This window comes from Tarenaya hassleriana, unplaced genomic scaffold (genome assembly GCF_000463585.1).
Source record: "Tarenaya hassleriana unplaced genomic scaffold, ASM46358v1 Cleome12, whole genome shotgun sequence".
Classification (NCBI taxonomy): Eukaryota; Viridiplantae; Streptophyta; class Magnoliopsida; order Brassicales; family Cleomaceae; genus Tarenaya; species Tarenaya hassleriana.
The window spans coordinates 399,615-411,632 of NW_010962392.1; the positions used below are offsets into that span (position 1 = coordinate 399,615).

General features: G+C 41.7%; 4 protein-coding genes and 1 long non-coding RNA gene across 6 annotated transcripts in view; 2 read left to right on the top strand and 3 right to left on the bottom strand.

Moving 5' to 3' along the window:
- Nucleotides 1–14: 14 nt before the first annotated feature.
- Nucleotides 15–1,376, bottom strand: LOC104806200. The gene is made up of 3 exons (XM_010530970.2): nucleotides 846–1,376; nucleotides 539–753; nucleotides 15–391 (listed from the first exon to the last, which is right to left on the bottom strand). Exons 1-3 carry the CDS (start codon nucleotides 942–944, stop codon nucleotides 61–63), a joined length of 645 nt encoding a protein of 214 aa, XP_010529272.1. The 5' UTR covers nucleotides 945–1,376; the 3' UTR covers nucleotides 15–60.
- A 1,083-nt stretch (nucleotides 1,377–2,459) lies between these two features.
- Nucleotides 2,460–4,191, bottom strand: LOC104806201. Its single transcript, XM_010530971.2, has 5 exons — nucleotides 3,871–4,191; nucleotides 3,619–3,696; nucleotides 3,184–3,265; nucleotides 2,962–3,104; nucleotides 2,460–2,792 (listed from the first exon to the last, which is right to left on the bottom strand). The coding sequence occupies exons 1-5, from the start codon at nucleotides 4,129–4,131 to the stop codon at nucleotides 2,583–2,585; spliced, it is 774 nt and encodes a 257-aa protein (XP_010529273.1). The 5' UTR covers nucleotides 4,132–4,191; the 3' UTR covers nucleotides 2,460–2,582.
- An 806-nt stretch (nucleotides 4,192–4,997) lies between these two features.
- LOC104806202 lies at nucleotides 4,998–6,448 on the top strand. Its single transcript, XR_770588.1, has 2 exons — nucleotides 4,998–5,558; nucleotides 6,020–6,448. It is a non-coding gene; the product is annotated as an uncharacterized LOC104806202 (long non-coding RNA).
- Nucleotides 6,449–6,524: 76 nt separating this feature from the next.
- LOC104806203 (beta-amylase 8) lies at nucleotides 6,525–11,259 on the bottom strand. The gene is given in 11 exon segments (XM_010530972.2): nucleotides 6,525–6,865; nucleotides 7,018–7,237; nucleotides 7,413–7,625; nucleotides 7,820–8,080; nucleotides 8,299–8,463; nucleotides 8,560–8,754; nucleotides 9,107–9,310; nucleotides 9,828–9,908; nucleotides 10,242–10,466; nucleotides 10,790–11,089; nucleotides 11,091–11,259. Coding segments are annotated over 11 exon segments (2,022 nt in total). The 5' UTR covers nucleotides 11,232–11,259; the 3' UTR covers nucleotides 6,525–6,848.
- Nucleotides 11,260–11,421: 162 nt separating this feature from the next.
- LOC104806204 (E3 ubiquitin-protein ligase RLIM) overlaps nucleotides 11,422–12,018 on the top strand; it is a 3,343-nt gene continuing 2,746 nt past the window's right edge. The window contains exon 1 of one of the 2 annotated variants that reach the window (XM_010530974.1): nucleotides 11,422–12,015. In XM_010530974.1, the coding sequence (XP_010529276.1) occupies nucleotides 11,980–12,015 (36 nt within the window). In that variant the 5' untranslated portion in view covers nucleotides 11,422–11,979. The remainder of the gene's footprint in view (nucleotides 12,016–12,018) is intronic. The other variant, XM_010530973.1, reaches the window with a different exon arrangement.

The following is a 12,018-nucleotide window of genomic DNA, read 5'->3' on the forward strand; positions in this document are numbered from 1 at the left end:
TTGTGTTTTTTTTTTTTTTTTTTTTTGTAAAACAGTCATGTTCGCTTGTTCTTCGTATAGTTATATCCTACTTATATCTGTGGTCGAATTAGCTTCTTCCACGATGGATATGACCGTTTCTGACATCTTCCGAGGTATCTGATCTTCTTCTTGTTCTTGGTTCTTGGTGGGCAGTGTTCCGTTGACTTGGTCAAGTAGTTTCTTCTCTCTGATCATGGTGGCTGCCACGATCAAGGCACCTAAGGCGAGCAGGACGAGACAGCCGGACGCTACGAAGATCCCGTCTTTGACCAGGTAGCATTCCTGGTCAAGCCAGCCCTGTCCGTAGGCCTGTCTCCTGCTCATGCTCGTCGCTGTGCTCAGAATCAGAACCACCACCACGAAGCTCAACCTGCCATCAGGTAAAAAAAAAAAAAAATCCACCCTTTGTTCTTAACACCACCATTCATCGATCGAAGGTTGAACAAAGATTGGTCCTTTGAATATATATAGGGTATATATACACACACACACACTCGAATATATATATTTCGGGTACCAGGACAAAAGCAGTAGAACTCGGACTAGGGCGAGGTTATAAGCCTTGTGACCATCCTCTGTCTTGTTGTGTCTTGTCCGGTGATCTATGTACACGACAACGTTTCCGACGATCTGGGCAAGACCGAGACAGAGAACAGCTGCGGTTCCTAGTCCGAAGGCCTCGGTCTCGGGGATAAAACAGTTCCTTTCCCCGTCCCATCTGATATCCTCCTTCTACGAAAACGAACACGCAAAACAAAAAAACAAAAATAAAACCCCTAATAAACAGATTCGAAAACGCGGACATGGGGATTTGAAAACCTTACCTTAGGTTTCTTGAACTCGGCGGTGAAACATGAAACGAAGGAGGCGATGCCGAGGAAAACCACGACGGAGTGGAAGAAGATTACTCTTTGTTTCCACATAGTGTGGTGTTATATTATGTGGTGGAGCCAGAACTCATCTTATAGAAGCTATGAAAAAACTTTGACTCGGTGCCTATACTGTCAAATACAATCATCAGACACTTGCATTGTATGTGTCTGTGTATATATATTCTTGAGAGAAAGCTTCTTCGTCAACCCTTCGGCTGGGGAGGAGCAGTGACATGGAAAATTCGCTAGTTTCCGAGGCTTTTTTAGTGACCAAATTGGATTATTGTGGCAAAAAAAGGAGAAAAGTCAACGTGGATTATTGCAATAATCAATTTCGGACAAAAGAATATTGAGTTGTAATAAAAAAATAAAAAAGAAAGAGAGAAAGCCTTCCCAAGTTGTTGTGTGTTAATTGGATTCCTGATTTGACCGTTAGGAAATTGACGCCGTCTGCTTAAACCTTAGCCATCGCAACTCATGAGTAGTGACACAATCATGCCTTGTCCTCTTTTCTTTATTAATTAATCCCGCCATGCTTTGTCCACAATCCCATACACACACACACACACATATATATAGATTGACGATTGGCACGGGTAGAAGTTGTCATGACCTCTATCTTCTAGAACCATCACTCACTTCTTCGTCTTTGTTTTCCGCATCTTCATCTATTTGCACTGCCCTCTCTTCGGTCGATTTTGACGTATGACATCTTCGTCTTGACCATTCTTCTGACATCAAGATTCATGGTCTAGCGAACGCCCGTCATCTTCAGATTTCGTCAAATAAAAATCTGCATTGCAAAGTCTGTCCACTTGCCAAGCAGAAGTCTCTTTCTTTTCCACATTTTGGTCATGTCTGATAGCCCATTTGCCTTGTTACATCTCGATATTTGGGGACCGTTCCATATACCTACGGTGGATGGACATCGATTTTTTTTTTTTCAATTGTTGATGATTGTACACGAGTCACGTGGGTTTATCTCCTTCGCAATAAGAGTGATGTCTCCTTTAAGTTTCCACAATTCATAGCTTTCATTGAAAATCAGTTTTCGGCCAAAGTCAAAGCCATAAGATCCGATAACGCACCTGAACTTGCCTTCATCGACTTTCTTTCGTCGAAAGGCATTTTTCATTACTTTTCGTGTCCTTATACTTCGCAACAAAACTCTGTGGTTGAGCGTAAACATAAACACATTTTAAATGTTGCTCGTTCTCTCCTATTTCAATCCAACATTCCATTAGTTTTTTGGGGCGAATGCATTCTCACGACCGTTTTCTTAATGCACGTGTGAACCTGAAGGTCGTGCCTTTTGTGTAACCATATACGTGTACATACGAGTAGGTATGTGTGTATGTGTAGATAGATATTCATATTACATTCCTCGAAAACGTACGAGACTGGACTCGGTATTATTCTCGCAATCATTGCGGCTTTTAATATCGGGGAATCATGTAATGGATGGTTTGGTCAACTGACGTTTTTGCGATAATTTACCCGATTGTTCTCCGATGTATTTCAAGCAGACACGATACACATAATACATCATCATCCACCCAATCTATCTGTACCTTGACGAGGAAGACGGTAAAAAGGTTTCGATTCTCACCTTGCTGTACCATCGATCTGATTACATCAAACATACATATACATATACATACTGACATGCACATATATGAACTCGAGAACTCAGTCGGAGCCATTGAGCCTAGAGAGCAAGAACAAGCAAAGGGAGGAAAGGAATATAGAAGCGGAGAAGCAGAGCAGATCCGTGACTGAGGTTATGACAGCCTTCTTGCTCTTGTCGAACCATCCTATCAACAGCAGCATCACTATCACATGCCCAAGCTTCGTCTTCAGCTCGCTCACCGATTTTATATCTAACCATCTCGGCCGCTCCTGAAATCAGCAGCCTTTGCAGGTTTAGCAGATCACCCGAAACCCGAAAAACACTCAAGCACTACTCAGTACTCATACCCTTTGTTCTGACCGATTTGTTATCCCGGATATATAACATTGCAACCACGTAAATTTGTTTGAAAAACGAGAGTTTTTGAAAAGGACAGACCTTTAGAGTGAATAGCCCAAAGAGATTCGATCTGTTGGGAGCTCGTTCATCCGAAAGCAACTTTGATGTGTCGAGGTTGCTGATGAATAGCTCGTAGAGCCCCATTCCAAATACCAGCATCACAGTTCCTAAAAGGTAAATATCTGCAGGAATTGTGTAACAAATGAAATTACTCTTTCTTCAAGAAATACACACAAACAGAGCCTAAGTAATGTGACTGACCTATTGCCTCGACCAGAAGCATCATTATTTTCCCACGGTTCACAAAAAACTCGGCAAATGATTCCGCCACGTAAGTGCATCCCTGCCAATCAACGATGACCCGTGAAAGGATAATCGATATGCATAATGTATACATGAAACGGGACCTATACAGATACTGCCATGTTTTCTAGTGTAAGTTGCAGATACAGATCCATAGACCATATTCAGACAAAGGATTCATCTTAGTACATAATCTCTGCTATTCCATGATAAGGACAGATTCTTCAAGACGGAGGCAGGAAAGTTCTGATAACGAAGAATTTCTGTAATATACAGAACCATGCAACTGACATCAATAAGATGATCTAAGCATGTTCTTGTAGTATTTCAATGGAGAAAGTATCTGGATTTATAGTGTATATGCAGCAAGGAGGAGAGTCTAAAGAGCCTTACTTTGATGAAACATATAACCGAACCGACCAAGGATCCTAGTGTTCCTAGAAACGCCATGAACCTGCATCGGTATATTACCTGCAATTCCAACAGCAGAAGTCGCAGAAATTTCACTCAATTTCCCCCCTATTTCATCGAAATCCCAACTACGAATAAGATCGCCAGATTCCTATAATCAGATGTTCAAAGTTTCTGAGCAGTGAAATCGATGATAAATCAGTAATCCCCAATCTGCACAAACCAAAACCCTACCTTCTCTATCACCTCTTCAATAGCCTCCACACTGCTCGGAGACTTCGACGTTACCGCCGCAGACGACACGCGCGAGGAAAGCGGCGCATGAACCCTAGAATCCCCCGCCGAGTTAGCAATCGCCGGGAAATCCAAGCCACCGGAGGTCGATTTGAGTCGCGTTTCCCCCATCGGGACGAAATCGCGAGTGCCACGGAGGAGCAATCGAGACGGAGAAGGCAAGGCGTTGATCCTGGAGGTTAAAGTCCGGCATGGCGTCATGGCGGCGGAGGTTCCGGATCAAGGAGGAACGTCGCGGGTTGAGTCAGTTAACGCAACTCGGAGGAGGAAAAAAAAGGTTGGGAAAGAAGGACGTGGCAAGTGGAGGATATGCCACCGTGGCACTGTACGGAATATACATTGAACATGACGGTATTTTGGAATCCACTTGTCTCTCGCTGATTAGCGGTAATTATCACACCACGTATCGTTTTATTTTGTAATTAATCAAAGGCCTTTGCTATTGATAATCCGTGTATTATAACCCCCCAAGATCATCCATAATCTAAGCTAAGTCACACTTTCAAGTTAATCTTTTCTTTTTCCTTAAAAAAACATGTATTATACACATTAGCCAAGAAGATTCCTTAGACAATAAGACATATAGCTGCCTAAAGGCGCCGCCTTTCGACGTGGGCAAGAACAGCTCGTTGTATATCCACCGCGTGGCTCAGTCATGTCCCGTGCCATTAGGGCCGGCCGACAGAGATCCAAGTCACGTGTATACGGATTGTAGTTCTTTGCCCCTCCCGTCTATATATATATTCTAATTTTTTTATTCGGTGTTCTATAAAATTTTTTTTTGGGTAAACGGTGTTATATAAATTGACAGTATAGGACATTTTTTTTGTTTATTTTTGTGTTTTCTGGAATGATAATTTTGACCGTGTGGAGCCAAATCCACGTGGCAGTAGCATATCACAGCACAGTCTATCCACGTCAGATCGGTGGCGTTTCCGTAATTTCACTCAACCCAGACACGTGTCTCGACAAGATTGGTCTGTCACGAGTTGGAGCGCCTGACCGACCTCTGTTTTGTAGGGCTTATCAGAAGCTATCTTCGCCATACTTGCCATTAGAACCAAAGTTCTTCTCTGTTCCCCTCCTCTGTCTCCGTTTCCATTTCGAGAGAGAGTATATAGTTACCGGTGGTCTCGGATTCGCTTGGTGCAGGTCGGGAACCGATACGGCAGACAGGGCCTCGTGGCGTTTTCTGATTGGTCTGTGAGCGTGTCGGATCCCGCCTTGCATCAACTGAATCGGAGGCCGAGGTGAAGGAGCAGTGCGGCCATAGATCTGAGCAGCAGAATTCGCTCTCTCTCTCTTCTTCTCCTTTTTCAGCCCTTACCCTTTACTTTCTTCTTCGTGCTTTGGTTTTAGATCTCTGGTCTTGGGCCCATGATGAAGGAGCTTTCTCCTCTTCAACCATGGCGTGACCTTGAATGTCTCGAATCTAAGTTGTCTGATCCAGTGTTGGGTTTCTCCAAATCAAGGCCTTTTAGTTTCTTCTGGCTTTCCCTCTCTGTTTCTTCGAATTTCTAATCTCTCTTTTGTTTCAGGGAGCTATGGGCATCAGTTCTTATTTCTGGAAACATGTGGATTGGGTACTCATCATTTGTCAGTCTTAGATCTTATCTTATTTAGGAAAGGTGGAATCTTTGTCTTCATTTCAGTTATCTGATTGGAGTTCAAAGCACTGTGTTAAAGTTGGAATCTTTTTTTTTTCCCGTTTAATCTCATACAGATATCCAGTTGGAATGAATCCTCGTGTTCAATTTGGATTCGTCCGTAGATTTTTTAGAAAACCCAGATGCAATCTCGATGAACTTTTGTGGGAAACTCGACGATTTTACAAAAAGCTCTCTGGCTTCTGAATTTGACAGGAACCATAAAGTTGGAATTGTTAGGGTCTATGCAGGGTTTTCAGTGGCATCGTTTGACGTCTCTTATACATATCTATACTGATGCATACATATATATATATACGTATACTCGTGTCTGAGATTCTTGGATGATTGTGTAGAACATTCTTGGATGTTTTAATGTACTGTTGTCTGAAATTCAGCAATTACTGTAAAATGGTATAACCTCTGATTTGTTCATGTTGCAGATTATTTCAGTTGGAGACCCTGAATCCTTTTTTTTATTTTTTCCGCCAGAGCGAGAAAATTTAGGCTTATTTTCCTTGTATTAGCCAAAATAAATGTAATCAACTCAGGATGGTTCAACCGCTAAAACATTTGTTCATCTGAATTTGAACGTTAAGTCTGGGATTAGTATGAATCTTGATTTAGAGGATACCGAATACCAAAAAAAAATGTAATCATTTGTTTTATAAAAATTATGTTTAACTGTTTTTAACAAATAATCAGAATCATTTTTTCTGGAAAGAAAAATTCATGAGAACAGTTTTTTGAGGGGTTTCACTGCATCTGCAATGCATGGACCCTTTTTCCTCTTTTGTTTCTGTTGATGGATGCAAAATGTCATCATATGATCCTATTGATTTTTTTCGGTGGAACTAAATATTATTATATTATCATTTTCGTGCGATATTGTTATTTATTTATAATAATAAAGGATCAGACAGCCTTGAGATGATGCCGCGAGACGACTTTCAGACCAAACTGTAGTAAAAGTTGCATATAATATGATGCAAAAAGCATGTTCATCATAATTTAAGGCAACTAGCTGCTACACAAACATAAGTTCAGACTCTTCCTTTGCTCTTCTGTCAGACGCCATTGATGCAAACTAAGGGCTTTACATCGAAATCTGAACAGACGAAAATAGGAGACTTCAAACCCAATCTGGCTGTCTAAAGTAACAGCAGACGGTTCAGGAAGAGTTTCTTCAAGCAAAAGGCTTACGGCAAATCCTACAACACTTGAGAAGAGCTCTGTCTGTCTGCGTTCTAACATGGAAACATCCCCCCCATCTCACCTTTGTATGTCTCCTGCCAACAAGGGGTTTATGACATGAACCTCAGTTTCTTTCTTCCATGCGGGTTTAACGTACAGTGCATATATGTAAGCATGTAATGATGAAATTGAGAGGAGATATAAGCTGCTTATCCTTTGTAAGCTGAAATTGAGAGCGCTCGCTCACCGTGCATGCATTTTATGAAATAGTCCAGATCTGCAAAGCAAGTAGATCCTTGCACCAAAGGAGATGGTTGGTGATAAACAAAGAACGAGAAATGGCGATTCTCTGGATGGTTTCTGGGTTTGGCCATCTCAACTATTCTCATGCACCCTTCTCTGTCGAAACATGAAACTGCATTTTCACCCGCTATGGACATTCCCCCATCCCACGCCGCATTCAGAACCTGCCACCGTGAAATAGCATTACCATTGGAGCTTTCACAAAAAAAAAGGAGCATTCATCCAATCCACATGACAGACCAGAACAGAATACTTAACAGTAGACTGCCATGGAGGAGACAAGAAGAACACAGTTCATAAGTGATATGGGCATTTGGGACATAGAAAGGGGCATTTTACCTGCCAACTCAAACCTTCTGGATCGGCTAATGCTTTGTCATGTTCAGTGGTAAGCATCTGCAACCCAGAGCAGACAAACTTCACTGTCACTGAGTGTTTCTTCAGAGCTTCGAAAACAGGAGAGTACCCATCACGGTTTGTAGGGTTGTAGTATCCTGCTGTTAGTTCTGCAGCATGACTAGCAGTCTTGTACCACCAGTAAATCGCTGGAACCTGGATTACCGAAAAGTTTTTTTGTCTGTTAATTTCTTCTGTATCACAAATAATAGTCGAAATTATATTAACTCAGAAACCTTCATCGCTTTGTTAAACAGCAGGGAAAGGAAAATTTCACCAAGGTTCCAGACTCATGATCTGAGCATGGAAGTGGAAACGGGTTTTAATTTCTAGTCAGGATGTATACATACCTTGACGATAATCTTTGTCTCGTCAAATGCAAGGCTTGCGAGGGACAAAACATTCTCAGCATGCTCTATTAGCAACTGCGAATACCAATTTAAGAAGAAACGACCGTAGTAGCTATCGTAGTCACCTCTATCACAAAAAAAACCAGTTTCATGAGGTCTAGAATTATAGTGGCCAGCATTTTCAGGACCCTTTGCCCAGAAAGAGTATTCTCGCGACTTGGCGGCCTTTTGTAGATTCTTCTGCGAATATTTGTCATAGCACTGCAAGGCAAGATGATGTAAGATTGGAAGTCAAGCATGATCAATTTCACTACACGTTTGGCATTCAAGAGAACGACATGTATAAAAGAATATAGCAAGCAGTAGAGTATTAAATAACAGTATGCTAAACGAGAATGATCCTATGACCTTAGTGTGTCAAATTGTTCACAGATAGATCCAACAAGGAAGTTCAGCAATCTTGATTTCATAACAAATACCTGAAATTCACCGATACCAGGGTAACTCCAACCCATCCTTTCGGAGAAAGATGGATACTTCAACTCCCCAGAAGCTCCAAGACCAATCTCAACCGCAGATATCAGTCCCTCTGCAAATAAGTCATCGAATTCTGTTCGGAAGCTTCTCATGACATCAAAATAAACCTGAAATCAAGATTGATAATGAGGCACTACAGAATACTTGACAAAGGAAATGAATGCTTTATACACCAAATTGTTTAAAAACACATTCTTTAACACCTCTATGCCAGTTCGTCCATGTAACACTCGTTCCTTGTCGATGCTCCAATTCAAACATTCCGTGTTCCTCCTTCCTTCACGATCAGTGAAGAATATGTCTGGATTATCTTTTGCAATCTCCAAAACCCATTGTGGTAAAGAAATAATCGCATTACTCGATGGGTTCCCTCCATACTCATGAAATGCCATCACCACCTTCAAATAAACCAAATGTCAGACGCCATAAATCATCTAAGAGAAACCTTCATCTTTTCTGGGATGAGGAGAGAAGTAAAATGAGTAAGACTTTCGGAGATACTTAGAGTAGACACATTGAAGCTAAAACAATGAAGTTCTATCATCCTTTTAAAAAAGATAAATGAGCATAAACACTGCATGAATTAACTAATTTTTTAAATGAGCGGTACCAATATATCTTCCTCTTTTCACTAAGATCAGTTCTTGCAAAATATTATGACAGTCAGACAAAAGGCTTATTGTGACATTACTAGTTTCATCATATATGGTGAGGCCATGAGAGCTGTAATTCATAGGTTAGAACACATACCTGTAGTTTAAGTTTGAAGTCTCTGACGATGTTGAAGAGCTCTCTATAGCCAGACCAAACATACTTCTTGGGATTCCATCCTTCCACTATGCCCCACCAACATTCTATTACCACTCCATCAACATTTAATGACTTCATGTAACTTAATTCCTGTCTTACAGCTTCAGGGTCTACCAACTGGCAGAAATTGTTGATGATACCAGCCTACAGTCTTCGTCTTCATCTTTACGGATTTTAAGAAAGTATTATATCGGTTTCATTTCGTGAATTCCGGGAACCCGCAGCTCAGGACTTGACGATGAACTCAATTATCCGAAGATATCTAAGCCCGTCAAAAACTAGAAAAATAATCGATTTTTGTTGATTTCAGAAATATTTTGGTAATTTTAGTTGAAAGTATATTTAGATATTATTATAAATAGATTAAAATATTAAAGATGTAAACATCATTTTATTCTCGGGTATTTTGGGGTAATCCATCGTAGTTCAAAAAACCCGAACCCAATCCATATTTTTGGTTTCATCGCACCTGATTTCGGACTACACGACAAAGTTCAGGATTTTGTCCAGCACCGAAATAATTAGAAATCCGTCTTACAAAGAAAAGATGATCTAAGAATGGTAGAAACAAGCATTACGAAAAGAAAAAAAAAGAGAGAAGTGGTAAAGAATGAAATGCATTATAAACAACGCAATTCTATCTACATCATTAAATGCTTACCGGAAGCATTGTATAAACAGGGACGTAACAATTCCCGGTAAAGGCATTCTGATGTTGTGCCGAACGAACATCCTGTATAAGCTGAAAGAACAACAAAGCTGTAAGACTTTCCCTCATCATAACCCACGGCAAAAGCACCAAAACTGAAATTATCTAATTTATTCATTCCTCGTCTTCTTAAGATATTATGTTAGAGCTAAGAGCAAAAAACGTTGTTTCCCTTTGACCCTAAAATGTGCTTGATGAGCATGGAAAAGGGTACCAGTTCACAAACTTCTTAAACTTGGCAGATATCTTAAAGCTGAAAGGTTGACAATGCAACTTTCCTGACAAAAATTCAGGTCCAAGTCAACTTTCCCAGAACAGACGACGAATTTAACTAAACAACAGCTACCAGTATCATCATATAGCTACCTGATCGGCTTCCAAGCCTCCAACTGAGTTGATGGGGCTGGCACTTGTGTATCTTTCATTGCCTGCATCACTCTCTGCGATAACTACAGAATCAAGAGACACTGGAGAAAGGTTCTCATCGATTCTAAGAACTGATTGCTGACAGTCTAATGCAGCCTTAACAGAGCAGCTCTTCAAGGTGTTTGAAGAAAGTGGACTTTCAACAGATCTTGCCTGAAAATGCACCTGTCCATGACACGATAGGCAATTGAGGGTATTTCACGTCTCTCTCTCTCTCTCTTTTTTTTTTTGTCCCCAACAGCTCCAAAAAAACAACTTCATATCCAACTTCTAAGCTGACGAAGATAAACCTATACTGAAGATGCAGGATAGTACCCAAATCCACTGGATCAAATCCGATAATCTTTTGCAAATAAAGAAACAATTTTGCTCAGAGGTTCTACTAATGCAATGGTTGCTGAAAGGTAAGAACTTTTCCACTTCCCAAATTTTTCACATAAACAAATCATAAGCCTATAAGATTAGGTTAGCAAGTGCAATTTACGAACCACTGGGTTCGTTGGAGGAGATTGCCGGTAAGTGGTGCCGTCAGTCTCCACGGTCCAACCAGCTTCACGAGCCAGGGCGGCGATTACGTCGTTCATGTCCGCACGCGCCGGAAGCGGAAAGTTACCGTACTGTCTCAGTCCGGCGAGCATTCTACTGGTGATCGCTCGACGGTGACGTTCTCTCAGCTTCGTCCTCTCCTTCTCCTTCTCCCTCTCCCTCTTCCCCTTCGCTCCTCCTCCTCCGCTGCCTCCGCCGCCGCGGATGGAGCCACTGTCGCCGTTGTCGCTCCCCGCGGCGCCCCCTCGCCGCCGCCGCAGCAGCGAACCCACGCGGGCGCCGAGGCTGAGACAGGGGCTGCTGCTGCTGGGTCCGGTAGGAAACCTGGTCCGGGTCAAAATTCGGATCTTGCGAGTCGGTGGTGGTGTTGTTCAGCGTGTGCATTTTTCGCCCCTACTGTTTCTGTTCCCCTTGTGTGTTCTCAGAAATTGGAGATTCTTGTAATTTCAAGAAATTGCAAAAAGACGCCTATAACTATTGTAAATTATATAAAGTCCATTATTTCATTGTTGTTTACGTTTGACCCCTTACTATTTTCTATTCCCGATTTAGGGGGATTTGTTCATTCCGAAGAAGGAATTCATTACGGTGACAGGACAAAGTTGGGGAGATGAAGATCTGTCAAATCCCCCATAACTCGAATTTGATTTTAAGCCCAATCAATTTTGGTTTCTTGTTTCCCTCCGCGTTCGAACATCGCCACTGTTTCCCGTAAAAGTTTCTCCCTCTCTCTCTCCCTCTCTCTCTTGTGGGTGCTTCGTCTTCTTCTTCGATAGCTCCGATTACCTAATAAAAATGGTTTCTTTTGCTCCAAGCATTTTCCTTCTTTAATCAAAACCCTGGCTTGCATTCCTCATTGTCCTCTCTTAAATCCGGGTTTCCATTTTTTTAAGCCCCTGTTTCTTGTTCTTTTTTCTTTCCGGATCTGTTAACCCTAGAATGGTGTTTCGAACTTGCATTTGTTGGTGAATTTGGATTCAAATGTGAAGATCCGAGAAGGAACATCTTCGATTTCGGTTGCAGGGTCGAGGTTTTTGGTGGTGGGATTTGGAGGGAGGCCTTGGTTTTTGTCGAACGATGTGATTTCGGGAGAGAGGCTTAGGGTAGAGAGAGAGAGTTGGGGAGGGTAAGGATGGGATCGAGTGGGAGCAAGCCATGCCGCGGCTCCCCC